General features: G+C 48.4%; 2 protein-coding genes across 4 annotated transcripts; one reads left to right on the top strand and one right to left on the bottom strand.

Moving 5' to 3' along the window:
* The first annotated feature begins 637 nt into the window (after nt 1–637).
* On the top strand, nt 638–7,091 carry LOC118231126 (PRELI domain-containing protein 1, mitochondrial-like). Of its 3 annotated transcripts, none has more exons than XM_035424649.1 (7): nt 638–795; nt 1,484–1,543; nt 1,960–2,060; nt 2,154–2,379; nt 3,653–3,766; nt 4,176–4,254; nt 6,468–7,091. In XM_035424649.1, the coding sequence occupies exons 3-7, from the start codon at nt 1,969–1,971 to the stop codon at nt 6,605–6,607; spliced, it is 651 nt and encodes a 216-aa protein (XP_035280540.1). In that variant the 5' UTR covers nt 638–795; nt 1,484–1,543; nt 1,960–1,968; the 3' UTR covers nt 6,608–7,091. The 3 variants fall into 3 exon arrangements, with proteins under 3 accessions (XP_035280540.1, XP_035280541.1, XP_035280543.1); XM_035424650.1 differs by having other exon boundaries at nt 1,931–2,060; XM_035424652.1 differs by lacking the exon at nt 638–795 and having other exon boundaries at nt 816–1,543; nt 1,931–2,060.
* Nucleotides 7,092–9,260: 2,169 nt separating this feature from the next.
* On the bottom strand, nt 9,261–24,282 carry LOC118231948 (max dimerization protein 4-like). The gene is made up of 6 exons (XM_035426367.1): nt 23,988–24,282; nt 23,112–23,211; nt 19,288–19,317; nt 13,422–13,536; nt 12,842–13,001; nt 9,261–12,273 (listed from the first exon to the last, which is right to left on the bottom strand). Exons 1-6 carry the CDS (start codon nt 24,049–24,051, stop codon nt 12,143–12,145), a joined length of 600 nt encoding a protein of 199 aa, XP_035282258.1. The 5' UTR covers nt 24,052–24,282; the 3' UTR covers nt 9,261–12,142.
* Between the last annotated feature and the right edge of the window lie 1,921 nt (nt 24,283–26,203).

Here is a 26,203-nt window from a genome sequence, read left to right as displayed (position 1 = left end):
TAGTGCCCTCCAAAATATAGTGAAATCAGCTATTTGTGCTATACACTTAAGGCGTTTGGATTTGAGATCAAAAGAAGAATATGAGACAAGTACAGACACCAGTTTTTATGTGTGTATATATATTTACATATATGTATGTTTTCTCTGAAATTGTGCCCCTCAGACAAATTTTTATTTCAAGTCTGGCCGAATTAATCCATTACAGATTGCTTATCGCTGAAAATATCACCTTCAGTAATGGTATGTCGTAAATATATTCGTGGCTTTGTTTAAGATATTCTCATAATTAAATTATGAGATCGAGGTAACTTAGTGGGGCTGTTCTGTATCCTTTGACAAGGTTATTAAATTTGGTTAACTGAAAAAACTAGCCATGGCTTTTGAGGAAAATTAGATTCTTCCTTTCGGTTTGGTAGACTATCCTCTCAGTTTCTCTCAACTCTACATGAATAACCGATTGTGAGATGTTCATATAGGGTTTTTAATTAATCGAGTTAGACCTCCACCGATTCTAGACTTGACCCTTGCTCATGCAAAGTCGCACTAATCATCTATTGGCTTGCGCGTGTTACGTGGATATCCCAGCAAATCAGAAATCAGTGCGCCTCTCTTTTCTAGGAGGGAACGTCCATTTCTATGACTCCGCCTATTAAATCCGCTCTCAGTTACTATCGTGATGATAACCTTGTGCTAATGGCGATGGTCAGAAGAGAGAAGATGGGAATGATATTCATATACTGCTGGAATACGAGGGATTTGTTCATCTTCACCTAAGTAGATTATCCAAGGAATCGGGTAAAATAATAATTTAATCGCTATTTGAACTTGACGCAGCCAGCTACCTTGATACCATTAACTTAGTCTATACTATAATATTCTGCTACACGTAGCGCTATAAACTTAGCTCGTTAGTTTGAATTAAGTACAATATACCTAAGGTTAGATAGGTAGGCCCATCGCTGGAAGAAGCGAGTCGCACCCCAAATAGGCTATTAGTAGTACTGCATTTTATTCAGAATACGGCTCTGTATTCTTCACATTGGATGTCTCCCTTGTGTTGACTTTGTCCTAATACTGCACCGGAAACTCCTGTTACTAACCAAAGCTAAAGAGCGCCTCCTGTTAAGAAAAACTGAACACGGAAGGACCGAGTGGGTGGACCACCTGACTTGTGCATCGTAATATGTGGTTATACTAGCTAGAATTAGCTCTTTTTTAACGCGGTAGCTAGTTAACGGCATTGCCAGTGGACCTGACCTCAACGTGCACATTCCGTTTGCAGATTCTTCTCGTAACAAGCGTATTATCGCTCTTAACTTTGTCTGCAAGCCAACGTTAGCACGATTGCGAATCGACGTTAGATTCCTAAAAATGTCGCCAGCTAACATGAAATAGCCTGGATAAGAGCGTTCTGCTACATAGCTACGTCTTTAGAAAGCATTAATGATACGAAGCATGCACTTGTGCTCTTTTAACGTTGCAGACCACAAAATCTGCTTATTGGAGAGGTAGTAAATTCCCCTAACAAAAGTGGAACCTTTTGGTAAGTAACCTTTTGGTTGCTTTTTGTTTAAATGTTTTTTTTTCTGTTAATTGCCTGAAATGAACTTCTCCTTGTCCTTTGACAGTTTTGCTGTAGCTAGTAAAACAGTGACTGCTGATTGTGATGTACGTTGTAGTAGACAACTACCAGTTGTAAATTGTGCCTTTTTAATGCGTGTCTGACCCAGGGATTTGTAAATCTGCGCATTCATGGATAGGTTTTTTGTTTTTTATATTTTCTCCACAATTTATCCAAGAAAGGGTTGTGAGTGTGTGACAAACGCAGTAAGGGGATAAGAAACCTGACACAAACATCTGGTTTATCTAGAACCGTTTATCTATGGTTGTATCTCTTATGCACACCCTTCCATTCGGTTTCGCAATACAGCCAACGGCCACCTTCCGTTCTCCCTTTAGAGTTCCACGATGGTTAAGTATTTCTTCTGCGACACTGACATCAAGAACGCATGGGACCACGTTTGCTCAGCCTTCTGGCAGAGGTACCCCAACCCATTCAGGTAATCCCAGCTCAGAGTCTTTTGACTGCATGTGTGCACTGTGCAGGAATGTCATACATCTAAACTTCCGGTCTCACTTCCTGTGTCTCTCAGCACCCACGTTCTTACGGAGGACGTGGTCTACCGCGAGGTCACGCCGGACCAACAGCTTCTCTCCCGACGCCTCCTGACCAAGACCAATCGGCTACCTCGCTGGGCTGAGCGGGTCTTTCCGGCAAACCTGTCCCGCTCCGTTTACATTGTGGAGGACTCCATTGTAGACCCCGGCAACAAGAACATGGTGACGTTCACCTGGAACCTCAACCATACCACACTAATGGTGAGGCTCTGCGTGGGCAGCGGTGTAGTATAATGGATAAGGAGCTGGCCTTGTATCCTAAAGGTTGTAGGTTCCATTCCCAGGTAGGACACTGCTATTGTACCCTTGAGCAAGGTACTTAACCTGCATTGCCTCAGTATATATCCAGCTGTATAAATGGATGCAGTGTAAATGCTATGTGAAACAAAAGAGGTTGTGTAAGTCACTGTGGATAAGGGAGGCTGCAAAAAATTCCAGCAATGTACTCGCTGTCATTCAGATGAGCACGTACTCACACACCGCAACAACGCGCAGACTAACTCTCTCTCCCACAGATACACACTCTATCGCACAGGCAGGTATACTCACAGATGTGCAGCTACATGCTTTGAGGTTATATCACATGATCAAGTTTAAGTTTAGCACATTCAGACACGTAACCCTGGCTAAAGGGCAGAATCGGAGGTCAGTGGTTTATAAGGGTTGTTTGCTTGTATAGGAACAGCAGGTTTCCCCTGTCTTAAAATAACAGGCACCAGCTTATATTTTTGAGGTTACAGAGCATAAAAAAACGAAACGAATACACCAAAGAGCATTCATGCCTGTGAAGGTGAGTGAATATAGTTTGAAAGGGAAGTCACTGCCTTCTCATGCACGTCTAGATACTCTCTCTTCCTCTTTGTAGTTTATAGAATTTTGTGGACAGTATATATTCCAGTCTCTGTGGTAGTTCCAGGCCAATGAGCAGGGGGGGGCTTAGGTTACCTTATGTGCCCTACCTGAAACCCCCACCCCGCTTGCTTCCCCAGAAACCCTTGCTCTTTACAGCACTTGATTTCCATTTTACTCTTTCCCCCCTTGCTCTCCTCGCCTGGTTAGACTCAGGTCATGTGCAGCCAATCAGCTTCCTTGCTTTTTTATCATGAGGTATTTTTCTGAGAATCGAGCCGCGCGACTCCGAAAAGCCAAGGCAGACTTTGTCCTGCGGGTAAGATGTTGTTTATTCGGCAGATGGCCACAGTATCTCGGTTAACCCCGGGTCACTGCAGAGCGGGAAAAAAAAAAAGACCTTATGCAAACTACTGACCATGACTGTCACCAAGATCGCTGTCAGTGATTTGTTTTCATGCAGTGTTCCATCAGACAGTTTCTAAAAAGGATTCTTATGATAAGATGAGCTGACTGCTACTGTAATGGTGCTTGTCCCCTCACTAGTAGATATCCTGTGTGTGGGTGGGGGGGGAGTAGAGAGATTGGTGTGTCAGTACAGCAGCGTGTACTCTGGACTCTGCAGGTGGTGGAGGAGCGCTGTTGGTACCAGCAGAACCAGGACCGGCCCGGCTGGACCCAGCTCAGGAGGGAGGCGTGGATCACCTCAGGGGTGTTCGGTTTCTCCCGGCCCATCCAGGTGAGCCCTCCACCCGGATCCAGCCCTAATGCAGTGGGCCTTGCCCAACCCAAAATTCAGGAAAAACCAGGGGAATGGCTGGTGGTGAAACCTGTCGGATCACCTTGAATCTGTGGAGCTATTAACAGTGATTGGAGCTGTGTGGGGAGAGCTGCTCTGGCTAATGCTAGTTAAACTTTAGCCAGTGAAGAGAGATAGGAGGGGTGTGTCATGAGCACGCTGGTAACCCTGGTGACGGGGTTGGGTGTTTGAGCGCTGTGCTGTTCTGGCTGCCTGTGAGCACGCTGGTAACCCTGGTAACGGGGGTAGGGTGTTGGTTCAGCACTGTGCAGGTGTGCTGGGATGGGGGAGGGGGGGGCTCCTTCCCGCGGATATGCCATTAATGTGTTCCTCTGCCTCCCGTCCGCAGGAGTTCGGCCTCGCCCGTTTCAAGAGTAACCAGACCAAAGCCATGAAGGGCCTGGAGTACGCACTGTCCAACCTGCATGGTACGTAACCGTGGTTACCCGCGCTGGGGACAGGACAAGGGCACTGTTTGTTTTTGGGGGGAGAGAGGGGGGCAGAGGGGACAGACTTGGACCAGGGGGCAGTCCAGGTTTTGCTTGTGCCTGGAAAATGTCAACAGTATAAGATTGTTTTACTCTGCTGTCGCACATAGTTCCCATAGTTCCATGTGCAGACCATCTCTAGGCCTTGTGAAGGTAAAGATACAAGACGATTTTTTTTATTTTGCAGCGACATTACATTACAGGCATTTGGCAGACGCTCTTATCCAGAGCGACGTACAACAAAGTGTATAACCATAACCAGGAACAAGTGTGTCAAAAACCCTAGAGAGAAGTACCGTTCCAAGTGCAGGGAACAACCGCATAGTTCAACTTGGATCCTGTAGGTTAAACTGATTAATGCTAACACAAACAAGAACAGCAACAACGCAGTCTATGCAAAAATACAAGCAGTAGTTAAGACGAGTGCATCAACTAAGTCAAGCGACAGGAAAATATATGGTCTTATTTAATTTACTAGCACTAAGTCCAGCTAACCACATACGCAAAGCTATGCATTCAGAACTACCGCTATGCAGTGTAAACCACGCAGCCATTTACTACATACAGAATGAATAGCTCACACTCCCTGTCCTGTGACCTCTGTGTCCCTGTTTCTGTGCTAACGCAGGTTGCTTTACGGCAAGGTGCACGGAACTGCATGTTTGCGGGTTTAGCGGTAACGGTGTTGTCATGGCAACGATGGCGGAACTCCGGCGCGCGGTAGAGTGTTAAAGAGTGTTCTGTGTGCGCTTTTAATCCCTGCACCCGCTGTGTAGCGCAGGACTCTGCCGTTGCGTTTCAGTAGCGGTAAGTACGCCGCGCGCATCTGCCCCAGGCTCGTAACATACGCATGCTGAGCTAGTACCCTTAATTAGCATGGCGGGGCTGCTCGAACCCTTTTAGCTTTGCCTCGGGGAGGGGGCAGCGGGCACAAACAAATAAACTTTAGAACTGCCGTTGACCTATATTGATGTACAAAGCCCAGCTAGTAGTGTACTGCAATGGTTAGGGAACTGGGCTTGTAACCAGAGGTTGCAGGTTCTATTCCCAGGTAAGATGCTGCTGTTGTACCCTTGAGCAAGATACTTGACCTCAATAGCTTCAGTTTATATCCAGCTGTAAAAATGTTTACTGTGTGAAAATGTTGTGTTAAGTCGCTCGGCCTGCGTTGTAATAATATTAAAATAGGGTGTAGACGGACTGTAATGACTCCACTTCTTCGAGCTAACAAAGTTGTCTAGCATGTAAACAGATGCGTCATTTGTAACCAAGAAGTGGATGAGTCACAGTGTGCAGTGCTCACTATCCCCAATGAAGCAACGCTGAGAAATTGTAATCCCACACTGGCAAAAATACTAAATGAATAAAAATTTAATAAACCATATTGGCATAGTTAATATTGGCTCTCTAGCTCGGGATAGCATTGCTTAATATTAACCTGCTTGCAGGCTAACTGATGATCATTATGATAACCTTAATAGCTAGGTAGCTGACTTAACAAATTGCATCACGTTAGCATTAGCTAGCTGATGGTAACAAGTTCCTGTCTATATAAGTTAGTATCGCTGTGTTGTAAATGAGACGGAAGTGGTTGGGTAGCTGTTGCACTGGGATAGGAACTTGCTGTTTGTAAGCAGTTACGATGGTGAGCAGCTGATATCTGTTGACCTCTGTTCTTTGGCAGGGAGCTGGCAAAATGATTTGCTTGCCTGTGCCTGTTGGGCACCAACAGCGAATAACCACTTTGACTGAAACTTGGAAACGCTACGTCTGCAGTCTGCTGACTGTTTACATTGTTCTTTAAAATGGCGTCTCTGCATTAAGCTCGCTCTCAGTATTGAGGGACTGTAATGTGATTGAACAGTCACCGATTGGTCATTGATTGGATGGAACCTTCTACTGTTTGGCTGCAGGACTACCTTTTTTAGAACAAGAGCTCCCACTGCTGGTGAATTGTATGATTGCACTATAGTGTGCACAAAAAAGTATTATGTATTATTCCTAAAAAAAAAAGCCTGATACAGAAGAGACAGATCCCATCACAATGCATGCTACAGTTTGCAATTTAACAAATTGAAATTAATTTTAGACCAGCTTCAGGTTTGTTTCTTTGTGTCTCCCGCATGTAACCCCCCCGCCCCGCCCGTCCACAGGAGACGCCCCCCAGCGCCCCCCCAGAGACACGGTCAGGGATGCGTCGGAGAAAGCCAAGGAGACCGCGATGGCTGCTACAGAGAAGGCCAAGAACCTGGCCTCCGCGGCCAGCACCAAGAAACCACAACAGTTTGTGTAGCGTGGACACGCGTTCACAGCTGAGCCAGGCACACGCGCACACACACACGTACACACGCGCCACGTGCACGCACACACACTATTGTGTCCAAGTCTGCTGATGAAATGTGACTTTAGTTTTATTTTTTTCCCCCGTCGCTTCAAAAACTCGTCAAAGTCGTGTTATGCTGTTTTTCGGGGTTGTTTTTAAAAATTGGGCCGCTGAGTTTTGAAGTTTAAGAAGCGGCCCCTTTTTAAAGTTCATGGTGACTGTGGCTGAATGGCGGGAGCGAGCTTTTAAATGTATTCCCCCAGTTCTCGATTTGCTGTTCCGCTACTTTTGAGCTGGTTTCTGACAACACATTCACTTATTTGTCCTGGGGAAATCTGACAATATTGACACTCACACTCGCACCCACGCTCACACTCGCGCACACGCTCACACACACAAACACACTCACACACATGCGCTCACACACATGCAAATACAAATACACACACAAACAAACACACAACATAATGATGAGAACAAGCCATTCAGCTCAACAATGCTCACCATTTTCCTGACTAAATTAGTGCTCTGATTACCGACAGACTAGATGGTATCTAACACTGTATCAAGCCTGGTCTTGAAAATCCCCAGAGTGTCTGCCTCTACTACATGACCTGGCAGGCTGATCCACAGACTGACTACTCTCTGCGTGAAGAAATCGTCTGTCCGGAATTCACTTCTTGCTCATTTTCATTTGTGTCCCCTCGTTCTACTAACAGTACTCAACCTGAAGAGCCTCTCCTAGTTCATTTTGTTGATCCCCTTTATAAAAGCCTCAATCAAATCACCCCTGAGTCTCCTTTTGCTAAGCTTGAAGAGATAAAGCATCTTAAGTCCTCATAGCTTTTATCTTTCATGCACATGCACGCACGCGCACACACACTTGAACTGGGATAACTTATTCCTTTGTCTGTGGGATGTTCGTGCACTACAGTTCTGGACCTGTGGACTCTGTCTTAAGGGTTTACTAACGTTCCTCTTTGAAGTCTCTCATTGTTGGCGTTGAGTCGCTCAGGTTCTATACAGTTGCACACAACAATGACCGTCTGCATCCTAATGTTTACTGTGACTGCTGCATATCATCGGTCCCTTTCTGAGCCTGGAATAGTATGCATTTGACCCGTTTAAAATGCAGAATCAAGCACGCACACAAGTGAAGGCATGCAGCTGCATGCATGCTTCTGCAGAAAAGCAGGTGGCAGTGATGATCCTTATGTTAGTCTCAGGGTGCAGTCTCTTACTATTATTAATATTATTGTTTTAGATTTATTCTGTTGTTTCAGACATGTAATCATGATCTGGATACTTGTACAGTATCTATTGTCCAAAATATTGTTTTTTAGTTTTTATTTGTGCTATTCATATGTGCATTTCAATTATCTTTTTTTTTTTATTTTGAATTTGCCTTCATAATGTTACTAGTGGATTTTCCTTTTGTACGTATGTTCTTGATTTAAATTAATATCTCTGTATGCCTGTGTTCTTATGTTTTTATGTATTTATGGCATTCCTGTTAAGCAGATGGAGTTTACGTCTGCAACCCGTATGCAGATTATTATTAGTTCTTTTGAATACAACAAACAATGTTTCAATTGTTTCTTGATACGTATTTTTGTCTCATTTATGCTAAATATTTGGCAAGTATGCAATAGTTGTATAATTACTGTAATGGCTTTTTTGACTTTCTTTTGAAATGTTTTCTTTTATACTTCAAACCTTTGCTAACAGTAATCTCAGCCCATTATCCAATTAGTCTGGAGGCTTTTTGGGTCATTCTTTCAGCTAGAATGACTGGGGTGCACCAGAGACATTGGATATCGGTTGCCTGTATATGGTGTCTTCACATAATTACATTCTCATTATTCTTACATATTTACACAGTATTATGTAATTGGAACACACACACACACCAGGAGCCAGTCACACTGAAGCCTTTAAGTAGACCCTGGAGCATCACTGTTTCTCCAATCACAGTTCCGCAGTATGAATTCCACAGGAGGAACAGTGAATTAAAAAAAAAAGTACACACTGACCTTTAATTTGCGGTAATTTCCCTTAAAGTCTCTGCCATTGTTTAAATGGGACACACCAGGCCATCTCAATGTCAGGAGTGGCTGTAGTTTGTAATTACAGACACCAGAGGGCAGTGTGTTACATACATGGCTGATTCCATCCATTTTGAACACAACTAGTTGTGAAATTCCATAGTGAAATCTAACCAAGCTAATTCATTTTTAATAAAAATAAAAACACAATGTTTACGTATAAAACTTTATTATATTACAATGAAAGAATAATACAGCACAATACCTTTAACGTGTGTGCTACGAAACGCAGCCAGCACCAGGTACCTATGTGTACACAGAATGGACTTATACAATATCATACATCTTCCACAAAACACTCTGTTAAAAAGGTACATATTTACAGGCCTCTGGCACAGAACCCACCGTTCTCAGTGTGGCCGGACGTAATTGTCGGGTGGTTTCTGTCTTAACCCAACCCTCACACCCTGGGTGTGAACCCTACCTGTCGAACCCCCAAGAGTCACCGGGCCGGAACGCCACAAGCGTCCCACACGGATGGGATATACGGAGGAAACTTCTCAATGCTACATTTTTTAATTCTCCTGGGTCTTTAAGGCGACGTAATCGCCGATCCGTAGCTTCGGATCGACGCGACTGTCGCCGCTTAGCCACCGCGTGAATGAGGAGGACTCCTGAGCTGTGGAATGACAAAGCTGGGGGGGGGGGACAGTACGTCCTTCACAGCAAACGCCCTTAGTGATCCCCCCCCCGCCTGATTAGGTGACCTCATATCTTTAATATCACAGATTGTCAGCCAAAAAACGTCGTCAGGTAACGTTTCAGTATTGCTCTGCAGAAAGGCCTCAGGCTTCTACACCCGACATCCAGCTCTTTTCGTGACCCTGGAGACCGGTAAAGGACAGCGGTACGGGCGCGGGAGAGGTACGTCCCGCACCCGCACCTAGCTGTGGAATGTGTGCTCGCTCTTGTTATAAGAAGCAAAGGAATCCCCGAAACTGCCCCGCCGCCACCCTTCAGCTGGTCTTCAATGCGTGTTGCGTAGGGAGGTTCTGTGCGAGAGTTTCTTTGCCAAGTCACCTGGTTGTTCATGTTACCCACACGCTGAAATCGTACGTACATTTGTGCTATTAACAGTTAAATGTCAAAACGAGTGTTACTCCACAAACATTTCTTTTTTTTTTTAAACTTTCTCTACTTTTTGTTCAGTAGGAAAAAAGCAAACAGCACACAGGACTTGTAAAGAGTTGGTCACAAGATACACCGAGGAGTTAAAGGTAATCCTTTCTCCTTTTGAGAAAAAGAAAAGTAAAAACAGCACGCGATATCTCAGTATTGCTGTCTTGCCGCCAAATATGCAAGGTATTCCAAGAGGCTGTGGGCACACACCAACACTACGGTGGAGAGGATAAAATCACCAGCTGCCATTTTCGAGTGGATTTAACTCCTCTCACACACAATTCCTCTTCAATTCAAAATGAACAAACGAGGAAATAAAATTTAAAAAACCCCCCCAACACAGAAACACCCTTCTGAATGAAAGAACGTGGAATGGTAACCCCAGATGATGGAGAGCTGCCGTGGGATTACCAGTGTGAGCAGAGTTACACAGCAAGGCCCTTTTTCAAACGTCCTACAGGATAGGTCAGTGCGCTATAGGACTTGCGTGCACGGTTGAACACACAGGACACTTTTAAAATGGCGGGTGGGGTTGGGGGGGTTGCGGGGGCATCTGTTGGTCTTCGCGTGCCCCCGCTAACAGGAGCGGACACAGCGGGGTAAACGTCTGCACTCACAGGGGTCCAGGGTCGCGGCGGGGGTAGAGGATTCACTGGTGGGGCAAGACCTGGTTGGGGGGCGGGGGGGGGGGGTTGGGCAGGAGGGGCCGAGGTAGGGAGTCATGGCAACAGTAAATGAGGCTCCCCAAGGCACAGGAGGACAGAGGGAGAGCCCCAGAGACGGTCTGCAGCCCTGGCCTCCGGTCTCCTCATACTTTTACACACATATACTCTTTTCTTCTTTCACAAGAGAACATTTAAGAAAATATAGTACAAAATATAAAACAAGAAATATAGATAAAGCAATGTAGTCTATAAGTGTTTCATAGCTTTTTTTTGTATAGAGGTTTTCATAGTTTTTGTCGTTTTTTTTCCTTTTCATTTTTGTTTTTGGCGCAAGACGACCTTCAGCAGACCGCTGGTTTTTAAAGTGCTGCCAGGCCGTGCTCTATTGTGTGGGTAGCGGAGGCAGAACCGAGCTGTCAGTCACACACTGCGGGCGCAAAGACACGCCTACTCCGCCTGTACAGCGGGGGTGTAACAAACGACCCGATCCTGCGGAGGACTACACACCCGCACACACTCTGGACTACAATTCCCAGAATCCGCTGGACTACAATGTCCAGAATCTGCTGCAATTTGGTCTGTTTTTTTTTTTTCTTTTTTAAGTACAATCTTTTAAGCAGAGCTGAGGAAGAGGAAGAGCAAGAGAGAGAGAGAGAGAGACATTGCCTATAAGAAGAGCCGAATGAAGAAAGACAGGCATGTACTAAGACTGGACTAAAACAGGGACACCCCAAGCAACAGGTACACTGCTACTCACAGAAGACCTCTGCATAACAGCTGCTGAAACAGTTTTTTTCTGTGTGGATTTTGTCCTTTTTTTTTGTACAGAAATGACATGTCAATGTGAACCAACATGCACGCACGCACGCACGCACACACACACAGGAGAGTCGCTCCAGTCTTATTGGTGGAATCTGGTCTGGGCTCTGGCTTCCATTAGCTTTGACCCCCAGAAGGGTTTTAATGCTGAGGGAGAGCAGAGCTCCCTCTTTATACGCAATGCTACATCACACGCTACTGACCTTGTGTAGCCATGCTGGCCAAGACTGGTCAGGCCTAGTTTTTGTCCAGAGGGGAACCCCGATAACTTGGGCAGCGGTAGAGTTTAGCGCGCGTGCGGACGGCGGCTCCAGCGCCGAACGATCTTTAAGTGCTTTTACGACGGCGAAACAGAAGATCTCACCTCCTGGAATCGGAGCCAAAATGGAAACAGAAAAGCGCTAGCACTTTTTCTGAATCAGCCGTCTGCCGTCCTGCTCGCGTTCGGCTGACGTGCCGTCGCTGGGAGGTGCCAACACACACACACACACACACACACACGCACACACAGAGGAGCCACATGACACAGACCACAGACACACCTGGTTCCCATCGACAGGTCACAGCTGTGCTGCTCACCGCAGAGGAAAGCCAGCGAAACCAAGAGCCGCTGGGCTGAGGGGGTCTGTGGTAGCGGCTCGCCGAGGGGGGGGCGGATAGAAGAGGAAGCCATGAAGAACGGCTTTGTGGTTCTGCTTCCTGGAAGAGAGTGGCAGTCTTGGCTTGTGGAATGGCATGGCTGTCTGGGTGGGGGGTGGAGCCCGGTGGGGGGCGGGGCCTGCCACAGGGGGCGGGGCCTAGCACAGGGAGTGATTGTAGCTGCCGTCGCTGGAGCTCCCCTGCAGGCTGTAGCTCCCCTCTCCGTCACTCAAGCTGCCCAAGCTGTCCGCTTCCCCAGGAGTGAACTCCATGCCCTCGATATCCACGTCTGCACACAGACACAGACACAGACACACACACACATAGGTGAGTCACATTGCCTCAGTCCAGCCTGTACAGACGTTTCTGCTAACAGAACACAAACCCTGAGAAACACGATGCCCCATAAGCACACATCCAGACCTGCTCAGAGCGCTTCACCTAACCACACTTTCACCGTTCAGCAAAGAGCATTTCTAAACTCCCAAAGCCTGTTTTTGTCTGGCGTTTATCCGTCCTGGGGCGAAACCCTCATTATCACCCTCTGCAAACTCTCATTATTCCGCCGTAATCCGGTCGTAAATGAAGCGTTCTGGGCGACATGAACACCGCTGCCTTTGTGTCCGCGGCTCTAAGCCTCTAAACGGGGCTTAAGATAAGTGAACCCTCTCAGGAGCGGGACAGCGTTCGTACAGTCCTGCGTCTCACAGGCCTTTCAGGGGATTTAGCGCTGTGGTGCGCTCGCGGGTCAAAGTGCAGACTGCGGAGAGCGGGGCAGGGTTTGTAGCGGGGTTGGGGGGGCATGGGGCAAGGAGCGGGGGGCAATGGGGGGCAAGGGGCGGGGCGGGGCGTGGCACCTTGCTCAGAGTCGGTGGAGATGGCCGAGCCCATGCTGTCGGTGCGGACGCGCTCCAGCGAGGAGGAGGACAGCTGCTCCAGGCGCCGTTTGAGGTAGCGATGTTCCCGCTGCAGCTGCTCCTTCACGTTTAGCGCCTTCCGGTCCTGCTCCTCCAGCTTCTGCACAGGAGCACACACACACACACACACACAGCTTAGCACCGAAACCGCAGTACCGCACACACACACACACACACACACACACACACAGCTTAGCACCGAAACCGCAGTACCGCACACACACACACACAGAGCTCGGGGTTAGGGTTATGGTGGGATGGCGGTAGCCATGTGCATTTTGGCCCTCTTTAGCGGGCTGATGGTCAGGGTCAGGCTGAGGGTCAGGGTGAAGGTTAGGGTTAGGGGTAGGTTTAGGGTTATGGTGGGATGGCGGTTGGCCATCTTTAGCGGGCTGAGGGTCAGGGTCAGGGTTAGGGTTAGGGTTAGGGTTAGGGTTAGGGTTAGGGTTAGGGTTAGGGTCAGGCTGAGGGTCAGGGTGAAGGTTAGGGTTAGGGTGGGACGCGGGGGGGGCAGCAGTACCTTTATGTGCGTTTTGGCCCTCTTCAGCAGGCTGAGGGTGGTGTGTCTGTTGCTCTCCGGGCCCAGAGGCACCAGCTGCTTCAGCTCCTCCAGGTACAGCCGCAGTTTGGCCCGTCTGTGGGGGGGGGCAGACCCCGAGAGAGAGGGGTATCAGATACACGCACGCGCACACACGCACACGCACACACACACTGCACACTCCCACAGGGACTCGCTGTCACTCAAACCCCCGTACCGAACGCAGAGCCCTTTAGGCCCCGCCCTGCCCGTGAGTGGGGAGACTGGAAGCGATGGCTGAGGCGCTCGGACACAAAGACTGCGTCCCGCTATGGGGTCAGTCAGTCACCTGACACCTGCCAGAGTCAGCGATCTGGCCCACATTTCACACCGTCCCGTGAGAAAAAAAGCGCTCGTTTGACAACCCCTCCAGGGCCTCAGTGACAGATAGGCCTGCTCCCAGGGGGGGAGCACATGCAAACGCCGGCAGAATTTACGGCTCGACCCGCATGAGCGCTGAACGGGATCATTCCAGTGCACAGCAGGAAGCTCACCGAGGTGCGGCAGGACTCTACCCATGAGCAGCGCTCCTGAATACGCACGCACAGCAGCCCAATGAGCAACAGCATGCACAGCAGCCCAATGAGCAACAGCATGCAGAGCAGCAAAACCCCGTTTAACGAGCGATGTAGGAGACCGTTTCACAGCGAGAGCCTGTCCAATGAGCAGTGTGTGAAACCCCTGGCAGCACTGAGCAATATGTGAGACTACTGGGAGCACTGAGCAAGAGCTGAGACCGAGCAGTGGCCTGGAAACAGGTCAGTGTCTCGCCTGAGGCTGACAGTGGCTCTACAGCCCCGAGCCATAATGGCTCCTCTGCTCAGCTACTCCATGGCTACAGCCCAGAGCCGTAATGGCTCCTCTGCTCAGCTACTCCATGTCTACAGCCCAGAGCCGTAATGGCTCCTCTGCTCAGCTGCTCCATCTGCAATGCAAACCTTCACAGAGACAGCCTTCTCTCTACTGCGCCAGCCCACTATGTCTGCCACGCACGCACACACGCTCACACACACACACGCACACAGGCGCACGCACACACACAGGCCCTGCTGCAGGCCCTGGCTGTCTCATACACACGCACACATGCCCTGCTGCAGGCCCTGGCTGTCTCACACACACACATACACACGCACACGCACACACACACACACAGAGCTGCAGGCCCTGGCTGTCACACACACACACGCACGCCCTGCCGCAGGCCCTGCTTGTCACACGCTCCCCGCAGGTTAATGATCCATCGGCGAGAGGGTTGCGTAAGAGCAGGGCTGCTGTGGTTTGCACAGTATTATATAACTGTACAAAAGGGCAACACCGGTGTCCCTGCAGCCGTGTGGAACCCAGCCAAACGCACTCTGAACCTCCGCTTGCGCACACAGGCTCCTGCTTTCATTTTTAAAAAACTGCACGCAAACACAGGAGGCAAAGACGCCCCAACGGGTAAGGCAGCGAAAGGAGGACAGCGCTTCGGAGGGCAAGCTTATACGCGGGGAACGAGCAGTCCTCAGGACGTCCATTACGCTGACATGTCAAACCCGCTGCTCTGCGCTCCAGGCCAGGCGCCTGTTGTTGCCCAAGGTGCTTCTTTGACAGCGAGGACACGCTGGCTAGCGCACACGAACAGCACGCGCTAAGCGCTCCGTGTGCCTGGCTGATTTTCACACTGCCGGCCCGGAGCAGACGTGTGTTAGAGGGGTGGATTCCCCCCCCCCCTCCCCACCGCCCACCCCCCCAGGTCATGTGACATTCACACTCCTGGTCCCCGCCCTCCCATGGCACAGTAACCTGGTTATTCCCCCGCTGCTGCCCGCCTGCCTGGAGGGGGTTACATAAGCATGCTGCTGGGGGGGGGGGCTTTGTGGGGGGGTCGGGATAGGGTTAGGTATCAGGCCCTCAGGGCTATCCATTCACCCTGCCTGTGACCACACACACACACACACACACGTACAAATACACGTACATGAACAAACGCCCAGACATACACACACAGATACACACACACACACATACACACAGATACGCATGCACAGACACACACATAGATACAAACATCCATGCACATACATGCACAGACACACACAGACCAACATGCAGAGACAAACAGACACCACACTCTACACACTTCCCTCTGTCTCACAGCAAGGACCCAGGTCACAAAGCCACACACCTCAAACACAAACAAGGCACGTCCAGGCATCCTGCGTACGTGACAGTAACCAAACATCGCCTCACAAGGCTAAAGAGGGCAAGAGCCCACAGCTAAAAGGACAGTAAACAGTCATTACCATTTAAACGTCCCTTTCCAGATCAGTTCTTCAGAATTTACAGTTTAATAGCCTGATACTGCCGTAAACAGCAGAACACTCAAGCGGGCTTTGGAGTACCGCAAGCAATGCTCCTGAAGACACAGACACACCTGTAATTCAGTGCAGGACAGGCTGCTATTCCGGCATGACAAAAGGTGTTTTGTGTCGGACAGACGCACGCACGCACGCACGCACGCACCGAGGATAGGGTCTGCTCCTGAGGCGTGTGCGCACGCCTGTGCACACGCCTGCACACGCAGGCTGAACGCAGGTGCTGAGCACCTGTCTGCACACGGCTGAGCACGGGAGTTTGGGCTCTCGGGTGCAGGCAGCGGGAAAGGCGTTCAGTCCACAGCCTGCAGCTGAAGCGCTCATACAGCAGCTTCGCCTGGTTTTACTGGATAAAAAAAAGCAAGCTATGAACAGCCAATGGTGACGCAGCACAGCCAAATTCATTTCCACAGACCATGGCGTGACCAAACGCGTTCACACAGAGGCTGAATGACCGAATGCATGCGTGTGTGTGTGCACAGTAACCAGGCTCCTTCACACCAACCCGCCAATGGCTGCCCAAACCTGGAAGCAAATGCAGTCAGTGTGTGTGTGTGTGTGTGTGTGTGTGTTATGGGTTTGGGGGGGGGGGGGGGCAAGCTCATCTGGTAAACAGCCATCTCCTCCACAGGGGTTAAAGGTCACCAGAACACCAGGACAGTGTCTGCTCCTGCGTGACTTTCTGCTTCAATAAATCGAGCATGTGCCAAACAGCCCTCACACACACACATTACACACAAACACACACATTACACACACGCACACACACACACACACATTATATACATTACACACACGCACATACACACACACATTACACACATACACACACACACACATTACACACATGCACACACACACATACGGCGGTATATGTAATGGAAATGTGCCCCCCCCAGGCCAGGCGTAATCTGGGACTATGGGTTGTGTGGGGATGGGAGATAGGCGTGATCAGGCATGTCCGTCCTCAGCTCCCCCCCCCCTTCCCCCCCGCACTTCCAGCTGAGTCAGCTGCCCCATGCCACGGGGTCAGAGGGGCGAACAGGGCCCGTGTCCACGAGCCGCGGCTCCTCCGCCATCTCACGGATCACTTCCTGTTCCTCCCATACCGCCGCTGTCAGCTTGCGGTCTGAGGCCTCGCCACTTCCTCTCGCTGCAGCCGCGCTCGGAAGAGAGCAGGCGCCTGTCGATCAGCATCAGTCGCCGTGCCGACGTGAGGACGAAGAACCGTCCCTTTACAGCTCCTCCCACTCTGTCCCGTGCGAACCTACCCAGAAGCCTCCGTGGGGTACTCTGCAGAGACGAGACCGCCGCTCGCAAAAATCACTTTACCGACCCGTGGAAAAGCACCGGCACCAGAGCATCATCTCCATAGCAACCCCGCGCCTCTCTGCTCAGAACGCTGGCTTCCTGTTCACCTCCAGAACCGCAGACCCAGTCCTGACAAAGACTGTGCTAAGGCCGAGCTTTTATGTTCACTACACCTCAATGCTAACATCTGCTGGCCACTCAAACAATCCTTCACAAATTCCAGATGCATTTGTGGAAGAAAATTTAAAAAAAAAAAAAAAAAAAAGGCACTTAAGGCGAGTTATTAATACGCAGATTCAGCTGTGGAAATATTGACTCAGTGAGGCTTCCAACTTTCAGAAGAAGAGTCTTTGCCAAAAAAGAAAAGAAAAAAAGAAGACATGACTATAAATAGGCTCTATCAGCACATGCACGCGTGGGCAGGGGAGCTGGCATGACAAGAAAGAAGGGATGAGTGAGAAAAAGGAAGGAAGGAGTTACAGGAATCAGACGCACTCTTTCACAGACGAGAAGGACCGCACCTGTGAGAGCTCCACGTTCCTTTCACAGATGGGGCGGGGGGGGGGGGGGGGGGGGGGTGGTTTACCAGAAACCCTCTTAAGAAGCCATGGTCACTAGCAATGCTCATGCACCTGACTCTGCAGCCTGTCATTAAGGACAGACCTGCGGCTTACTGGCCCAGCTGGGACTGAGTGTAGGATGAGATCCGGCTGAGGCCTCCACACAGACAGCAGGACCGGACCCAACACACACGGCCCCTCTACACGCCCCCCTTATACCACTGACCAGCTATACACTACACATATACACCTCCTTTTAATACTAGGACAAAAGAACTACCCGCAAAAAATAAGTCAATTCAACAGCATTACCCCCGTCATTGAGACAAGTGAATATGGCCAAGTCCTTAAACACACGCAACCGTCTTAAAAAGCTACTTTAAATAAATAAAAACCCCCGAGTCACACTCCAGACTCAGAAACCTGTTGAGGAGGGAGGGGAGGAGCCCTTTTCGGGAAAGGGCGCTCGACGCCGCACTCGCACGCTCACACCCCGTGCGGATTTGGGGGATTTTGGGGAGGGCGTGACCCGGTCTGACTGGCGCTGACGGCGTTACTCAGCACGGTGAGAAAAAGCTGCGTCACTGCCACACTCCCGCTGTCACAGAGGAAACAGGAAATCCTCTGCTCACGCCACAGTGCGCCGCTTCCCCTGCTCCACAGACGCGTCCGCGTCACTTACCGTAATCACCACAGGCCTTTCAAAAACAACAAACAAGCTCCAGAATTTCACAACAGAAACTGAACAAACACTGACACGTGCTACAGTTAACTGTCTGAGTTAGCCAGGGAGCAGCTTCACACTGAAGCGCTGAGCGGGAGACATGGGCCGGCTTCAGTCCTCCGAGCCCTCAGACATGTCTCTACAAGCCGCTGCAGGTGCCTGCAGTCATCAACTACCAGCCTGTGACTAATAAACCACACGGCCTCCACAGGACTGACGGTCTGCAGCGCACAGGTTGTGACATTCAGGAGTGTCTCCACTGTCACAACATGTGCAGTCACACCCCACACGCACATGCGTACTCATACGCACACACACACTACACACACACACACACACTCTATACACTCCCACTGTCTCACAGTAAGGTCCTGGGTCACACTGCCGCACACACACACACACACACACACACTTTTCCCTACTCCCCTAAAAGGAGGCCAGTGCACATGAGAAGCCCAGACAGAGGGCAGTGCTGTAATGAAGTGAGCTATGACCGTGCTGAAGCTGTGGCCTCAGTGTTAGCCTGCGCAGGCCTGGTGCTTTTACATGTGACACACACACACACACACTCTATACACTCCCTCTATAAGGTCCTGGGTCACACCACATCCTTGCTGCTGCCCCTGCTGCTATCACACACAGCACTGCTGCTGACAGGAAATCAGCCCTGACGGACACCTGTCATCTAGACATGCCCCGCCCCGCCCCTCTCCTCCCTCACTGCCCATCACAACTGTGCCTCCCTTCAGCCCCCCAATCGGGCTCCAGTCTCCCCAGAACGGGACGGTCCTGAGCGGAAGGGCCTGCGGGGCGGGGGGGGGGGGTTTCCCACGGTCCCAGATGCTCCTCAAACTCACCGGTGCTTCTCCAGTTCGTTGTGCGACGACCTGCACGAGAAAACAAACAGGGACACATGAGAACGCCGTCACGGTTCTGCATCACAGCCAGTCAGCCATCAGCACGCTTCCATACGGCTCAGCAGAGACACAGCTGGGTTAAGACCGGCTGGGTTAAGACCGGCAGCAGGGGGTTTTATCCACAGCACATATCAATCAGACTGGAGCCAACCGTCCTGTAGGTTTTCATTGCAGCCCTAATTTGGCACACCTGACTCTACTAATTAGCAGCTCAATGCAGATCTTTAGCTGCTGAATGAGGTGCGCTTTGTTAGGACTGGAATGAAAACCAACTGGACGGTAGATCTCCAGGAACAGGGTTGTGTACCACTGGACTGCAGCTTTCTTTCTGCTGACAAAGGGACGACACAATGCCAGGGGAGCGTTCTATTGTCACGCTCTCCGACTCACAGATACGATATTTAAATGAGGTCTGGGAACTTCTTTGCCATGCAAGTGAAAGGAGCGTGAGTCTGGCTGACAGGCAGGTATCTGTGAATCATGAGTCTGAAACCGAGACTACACAGGGGCGTGGGGCACCCACAGCAACCCGTGACTCCCTCCCGCAGAGCTGCAAGCCAACTGCGCACTGCTGTGCGTGAGCCGCGAGGCCTGACCCCGAGTAAACTGGAACGACTGCAATGCAGCAGAAACTGGTCAGACTGGATGCAGCGAGCACTTCCCCATGCGATACCGCATGCACCTCCGCACGGCCCTGAGAGAAAAGTGCTTTACCGTCAGCGAGCACTTCCCCATGCGATACCGCATGCCCCTCTGCCCTCCTGGCTGTGCTTCCCGGGACAGAAGACAGAGCCATACGGCCCAGCTCCTCTTTCGTTCCCGGTGACCGAGGGGCGGGTCTTCCCATAAATAAGTGAACTGCACGCGTTATAAAAATTTCAGAACGTGGGGATTTACAGCCGCGGGATTACATAACCGGGGGATTTTCACCAGCCCTGCGGCAGCGCCCAGGCAGCACTGCCAGCGGGTGGAGAGGTGTTCACGCCCCACGTGCCGCACGCCCACCGCGCGATTGGGTAACGGCGACCGGGCGTCCCCTCCGCCGGGGCACACAGCGGTCACCGCAGAAGAGAGAAGAGCAGTCACGTGACCCGAGAGAGAGAGCGCGTCCGGGCCGACAGGGCGCTCCCTGCGCCAGAGGAGCGGAGACAACGCCGGCCTGCCCGTTTCGGGGAAGAGAAACTGACGGACGGCACGAGCGTCACTATGGGAACGGGTGTTTGCGTCCACGGAGACGCAGGCCTGATGAACGAGGTCTGGCGCACAGATGACAGCAGCGCCCCGTTCTCCTGAGAGAGAGAGAGAGAGAGAGAGGGGCGAACGAGCCGCCATTTACGGGGGTAGAGGTGTCTTATCTTTGCATCGGGGGCTGAGGGAAGTGTCTCTATTCAAACACGTGCAAATTGGGGACTTGTGAGGTGACGGCGGGGGGGGGGGCACAAATGAGTTCCGGAACATCACGTCAGTTTTGAAGATTAAAACGACACCAAACAGTTTCAGATGCCATGTTAGGGCTGTTAAAATGGTAAAATTATAAAAGAATGTGCCCATTTACTACACCAAGTCCACGGAAAGACAAGGAATCTCACTCACTCACGTCAGAGTGCCATCATGCCAGTCAAACACAAAGATAAAAGTCCAAGAAATAGCAAAAAAATATATATATAACGTATGAAATCGACCTTATATATTTTAAAAAGTTGTGCAAGTCGCTCTGGATAAGAGCGTCTGCTAAATGCCTGTAATGTAATGTCATGTCATGTCATGAGGCCTACAAGATGACATTTTCCATGGAAAACAAAATTCAGGAATATAATGAGCTAAAATTCTCCACTTACAATAAATATAACATTAAGACCCCTAATGTGTGCCAAGTTCTCCTCAAAAAAACCATGAACAAAGACGATACATATCAAGAGATAATCTCAAACAACTCAGCAGAGGAATTAATGCTAAAGTCTTCTCTAGCGGTTGCAAAGCTAGGCTGCAGATAGCACTTTATCTGCATGCCACATGCACGGCATAAAATCCAGCTATATAAGGGGAGTGCAACACATTCACTCTCAAATCAAGTTCTATTTCAAAAATAATAGCTGCTGAAAGCATTTAATAGCTTGAACGCAAATGTCACCAAAGCCTGTGGTCGTTTTCCAATGCAAATGTCAAATAAAGTACAGCACAATCCTTTAAAATACCAGCTTTTCACCGAGTCGTGACAATTCGCATGTATTTGTATGAAGGGGGGAGGGGCGTACGCTTTCCATCTGTGCCGTTGCATTTCACCATCGCGGCGAACTATCGCTCTGCTAAAGCGTATTCCGCTTTGGAACGTGCTACTACACTCCTGGGCTCCGCAACAGGGTCGGAGAACATCTGTCTGTCTGCGCCGCGCGATTATGACAGCGTGGCCCCTCCCCATCCCCCTGGAGCGCGTGCAACTCAGGAGACTCAACAGTGACTGCCGTCTCCTGAGCATCGGGCCTGAAAACGGAACATCCATGAAAAACGCACCAACCGCAGTTTCAAAAACTGCACCAGCGGAGTCGTCTGTACGGACAAGTCTTCCTCATCAGAAGCATGCATTTTCCAAACAGTTACCAAAATGCGCAACCCTTGAACTCAACGTCTGCAAACGTGAAAACTTTATTCTCAACCACCCACCCCCCATGTACACATACCAACATACATACATTCATCAATGTGTGCATGTAAACAGGACATTGCGACAGGGCAAGGGTATTTATTTATTTACAGAATTTATTTACAGCAACTTTTATTTATTTCCGTCATCTATGTATTGTTTTGGTTGTTGGGGGACAAACAAAACAAAACGTTGAAACACTTAATAACAAGCGCCCGCTGCTCAGAAATAGAGCGCATAATCAAGACTAATTTCCAACACCTGGCCCAATGGGTTGCACGGAAGGTAGAAGCCAGCGAGGAGCGGGGTAGGCGACACAATTCATGCCGAAAAGACCGACTTTCCACGGCAGCTAGTTCCTAATCCGCACAGGATATAAAACGTCTTCAGTTTAGGCACCTTGCGACGTGCCGCACACACCGTGGTAAGTCAGCCTGTGACATAAAGATATGTGCGCCGCGTGGCACTCAGATACACAACGGGAAATCAACATCACTCTAGAGACATCATTCAAACCATCTTTGCTATTGCCCGTTAAACGTTAACTAATAACCCTCGTTAATTCCAACTAATTTAGCCTACTGGTTACCGTTAAACTAAGTGTACGTGCTTCGGGATGAGGAGACAGCACACAAAGCATCAGGAAAGCGACGGACTTGATCACGTAGCCGGATAACAATAATGTAACAACCACTGTCCTGAGGTATGAAGTTACATTAATGCAAACGAATATTCGTAACTAGTCAGTTGTGCGTGTTTCATAACTAATGGGGTCACTCGACAGTAACAGATAGCAAATGTTGTCCTGCAGCAAACGTTGTGCACTTCAGTGTATGAAACGCCTAACTTTGTTCACTGACGGAACGGGACACATCATAAAGTGGGAATAATTGGCTATGAGAGTTAAAACAGACAGCAAAATGCGAACATTATGGGGTACATTAAAGTTGACGCGTGGCAATGTTTATACCCGACATGAAAAACAGGAGCCAAGCCCAAAATAAGAAAAATGGCGATTTACATAGAGGCTGAGGCGAACAGCCATCTACCAAACTGTGCTACCAAAGTAAAAAAAGGGCAATATAGTTATATGCCACGAAAAAGACATTTACATGTAGCCTACCTGTTGTTCTGAGGTTTTCTTGAAATTGGTGAAGTTTTCGTTTTCTTCCTGGAAAAGTCGCTATCGTACGGCAAGACCGATGCGTAACCATGTTCTGCTTCTACCGAGAAAGTAAAAGCATTCGTTATTTGTCATGCAGAAAACGTAACGTAGAAAGAAAATACCCCCAAAACAACACAATGCTAATTATAAAAGAAAAACGGCAAATAAAACCAAATGTGATTTCCAAAAAAGTGACGTCAGTGCATTCAGTCTGATGGACGGAGTACTAGGGCTACCTGGCAAGCTATGGTAGCTATTAAGCTCCCAAGCTATTGCATCAACACATCCCGTTTCTACCGTAGTATCCTAATGTAAGATTCTATTAAATATCAAATTTAAAAAGGTGAGATTTGACAGACAGAAAGTCAGTGAAGCAAAACAACCAAGCTAGCCAACGTTGGCGAGGTATAGCCATCATTCTAGGCTTGCTGGCTAACGTTTTGAGAATGGTGAAGTCGTCCTGCCAACAGATCTTCAGCTATATTTCTAGGTAGTCTACTCCGTTATAATGTTAGATGCAACGTTACAGACGTTGGTAACTTAAAGGTTAGGTCTAAGTTACCATCGACCTAACTAAGCCTGCAAACTAGCATGCATGCGACGTAGCTGGCAAGTCAGTTTAACACGACATCACCCTTTCAGTTAACTTAATTCTAACTTAGACTAGCTAGATGGTAGCGAGCCAATACTTGTTTTTTTTTTCTCTGCAGACGATGACAGTTTAGCAAGCTGGCCAGTTTAGGTTCAGAGCAACAATGTTCAAATATATGACCAGCACCAAAATAATATGTAGTCAAAAGTTTACTAACTGGTGAGTTAGTAACGTTAACTTACCCCGGTCTCTTCTTTCCAAGTATTCCGCAGCCTCCAGGAGAATTGAAAGAGAATTAAGTTCCATGTTACAGTTCTGGTTTATAAACAAAAAAAAAACAATAATAAAACTATGTATAAAAACACTATATACAAACACGCGTGTTTTAAAATATTATTCTAAAATAATATACTACAAACAGCCAGATCAATGTAGACTGCTCTCTACTAAATCCCGAGGACTTCCAGCCAAGTCCATATCGACTGCAACTCAACAAAAAGTCCGAATATAGAGTGATGGTTTTGAGAACCAATCGTAACACAGTATGGCCTCGACAGCGAATGGGTATAACCAATGGCAAGCTGCTGTATCTTAGGGTAAAGGGTGAATGTTGATACTCTATGAAACTGTGTGAAACTGTGGTCTGATTGGCTTGACCGTGATAGTAACAATTTGGAAGCCAGACCCTAGCAACAGCACGTGTGATCCAGCCCAGTAATCGCTCATTGGTCTGAAGACAAGATCGCAAGATGTCAATTGGCTGAAGGAATGTAGTAGGCGTGTCTTATCGTGTCCTCTGAAACACGAGCTTGAACTTGACGTTGCTATGAGCAGAGTGTTAAGATACGAAGGGAATGGGTGAGGTGTGCCTTCCACCTTTTCATTTTCGCTTTCGAACGTCAAGAAATGAATAATTTCCCCCAAAATGTATAATAATAATAATATTTATAACACTTTCCAGTGCTGCTGAAAAACTCCCTCTCAACTCTAATAATTATTGCACACACAGCATGCATTGACCTAGAATCTATAAATGTGAAAATATTTTCATGCAGGAAATATGCCAGTTGAAACAATTCCATTATTTATTATTATTATTATTATTATTATTATTATTATTATTATTATTATTATCCATGTATCTATTTGCAGGAAAATTTAAGAGGATGATGACGATGTAACAAACAACAAAATTTAGAAGGGACTCGCTAAGCCCCTGCACAAGGGGCTGCTTCATGTAAAAGTCCTGAATTTGCATTACTGTAAATGCTAGCACGAGCAAAAAAGAAAGCATCGTTTGCTAATGTGTGGTTAATTTTATTATGGCTGCAGATTCTGCCATAGTGTGCCCTTTTTTTTGCTTTCACTTGGAGTACAGTATGAAATTTGAAGAGATACTTAGACACATTTAAGTGCTTTAATTGCAAGATTATCAGATGCTTAGATTGAAATCATGTTATTGATTAATTGCAATGTTGGTCATTTATTGTGCAGTATTTTGCACAATACATTAGTATTGTTATATGATAATAATAATTTGCTGCAATAGCTTCACAGCATTTAAAAAATCCTAAGTTTTGTTAAGATATCGTGTTGTTAAGGTGCCTGAAATTAAGGTGAAGCTTACCTCACGCTGCAGGTGACTGAAGAATGCCACACTGCTTATGAATTGCATGCATTTTTAAAATTTATTTTGGGGACACAGGGCAAATGAGGATCAGGATTTGTCCTCATCAGTGAAATTGCAGGGGGAAAGTGCAATCATTTTGCGAATGATGACTTAGCCTCTTTGTATGAGTGAACGTCAACCGAAGCTCTTTGTTTTTGATTGCATGCACTCATCTCAATGTCTCGAAGTGGAAAATGCCAATTCAGCCCAGCGAGCTGCATGTGTTTCCTTTGGAAAGCAACGCAGGGCCGGGTGATTGGCAGAAGGGAAGTGGAGTGTCTTTCAGATATGACTGTTCATGAGTCAGTCACATTGGGCAGCAAGGCGTGAGTCAGGTGACCCGTGCGAAAACGCACAGAGGTGCCCGTGCTGTTTTCAAAGTCACAGGTTTTGCTTGACGCCTGGAGCTTTGCAGACAAACTAAATTGTATGCAGTGCCTTGCAGTTATTATTTTTATGTTGCAGCCTTGCCCACTCTGCTGTTTGCCTTTTTAATTTTGCAGTTAAATGGCACATGCTCTTCCTTATCTCACGACTTGTCAATGTACCACTTTTTTGTATCAGCATGTGATCATGTGACAGACCTCTCTGCTCATGGCTAAGCAGCAGATGACGACCTGATTTCCAACTCCCTTTACAACTAAGCAGTTTCACAGTCTTGATATGAGCCATCAAAGAGTGTAAACTTAGCTGTTTGAAACCATTTACGTTTTTGAAATTTGCACGTCTCTCAGCATTTTAGAAGCAAAATGTTTTTCCAAAAAATTGTAACCTCATCTCTGTCAGGCC

The sequence above is a fragment of the Anguilla anguilla genome, chromosome 7 (assembly GCF_013347855.1).
Source record: "Anguilla anguilla isolate fAngAng1 chromosome 7, fAngAng1.pri, whole genome shotgun sequence".
NCBI classification, from domain to species: Eukaryota; Metazoa; Chordata; class Actinopteri; order Anguilliformes; family Anguillidae; genus Anguilla; species Anguilla anguilla.
The sequence above is the reverse complement of the archived record's forward strand: the minus strand, read 5'-3'. Positions and strand labels throughout refer to the sequence as shown.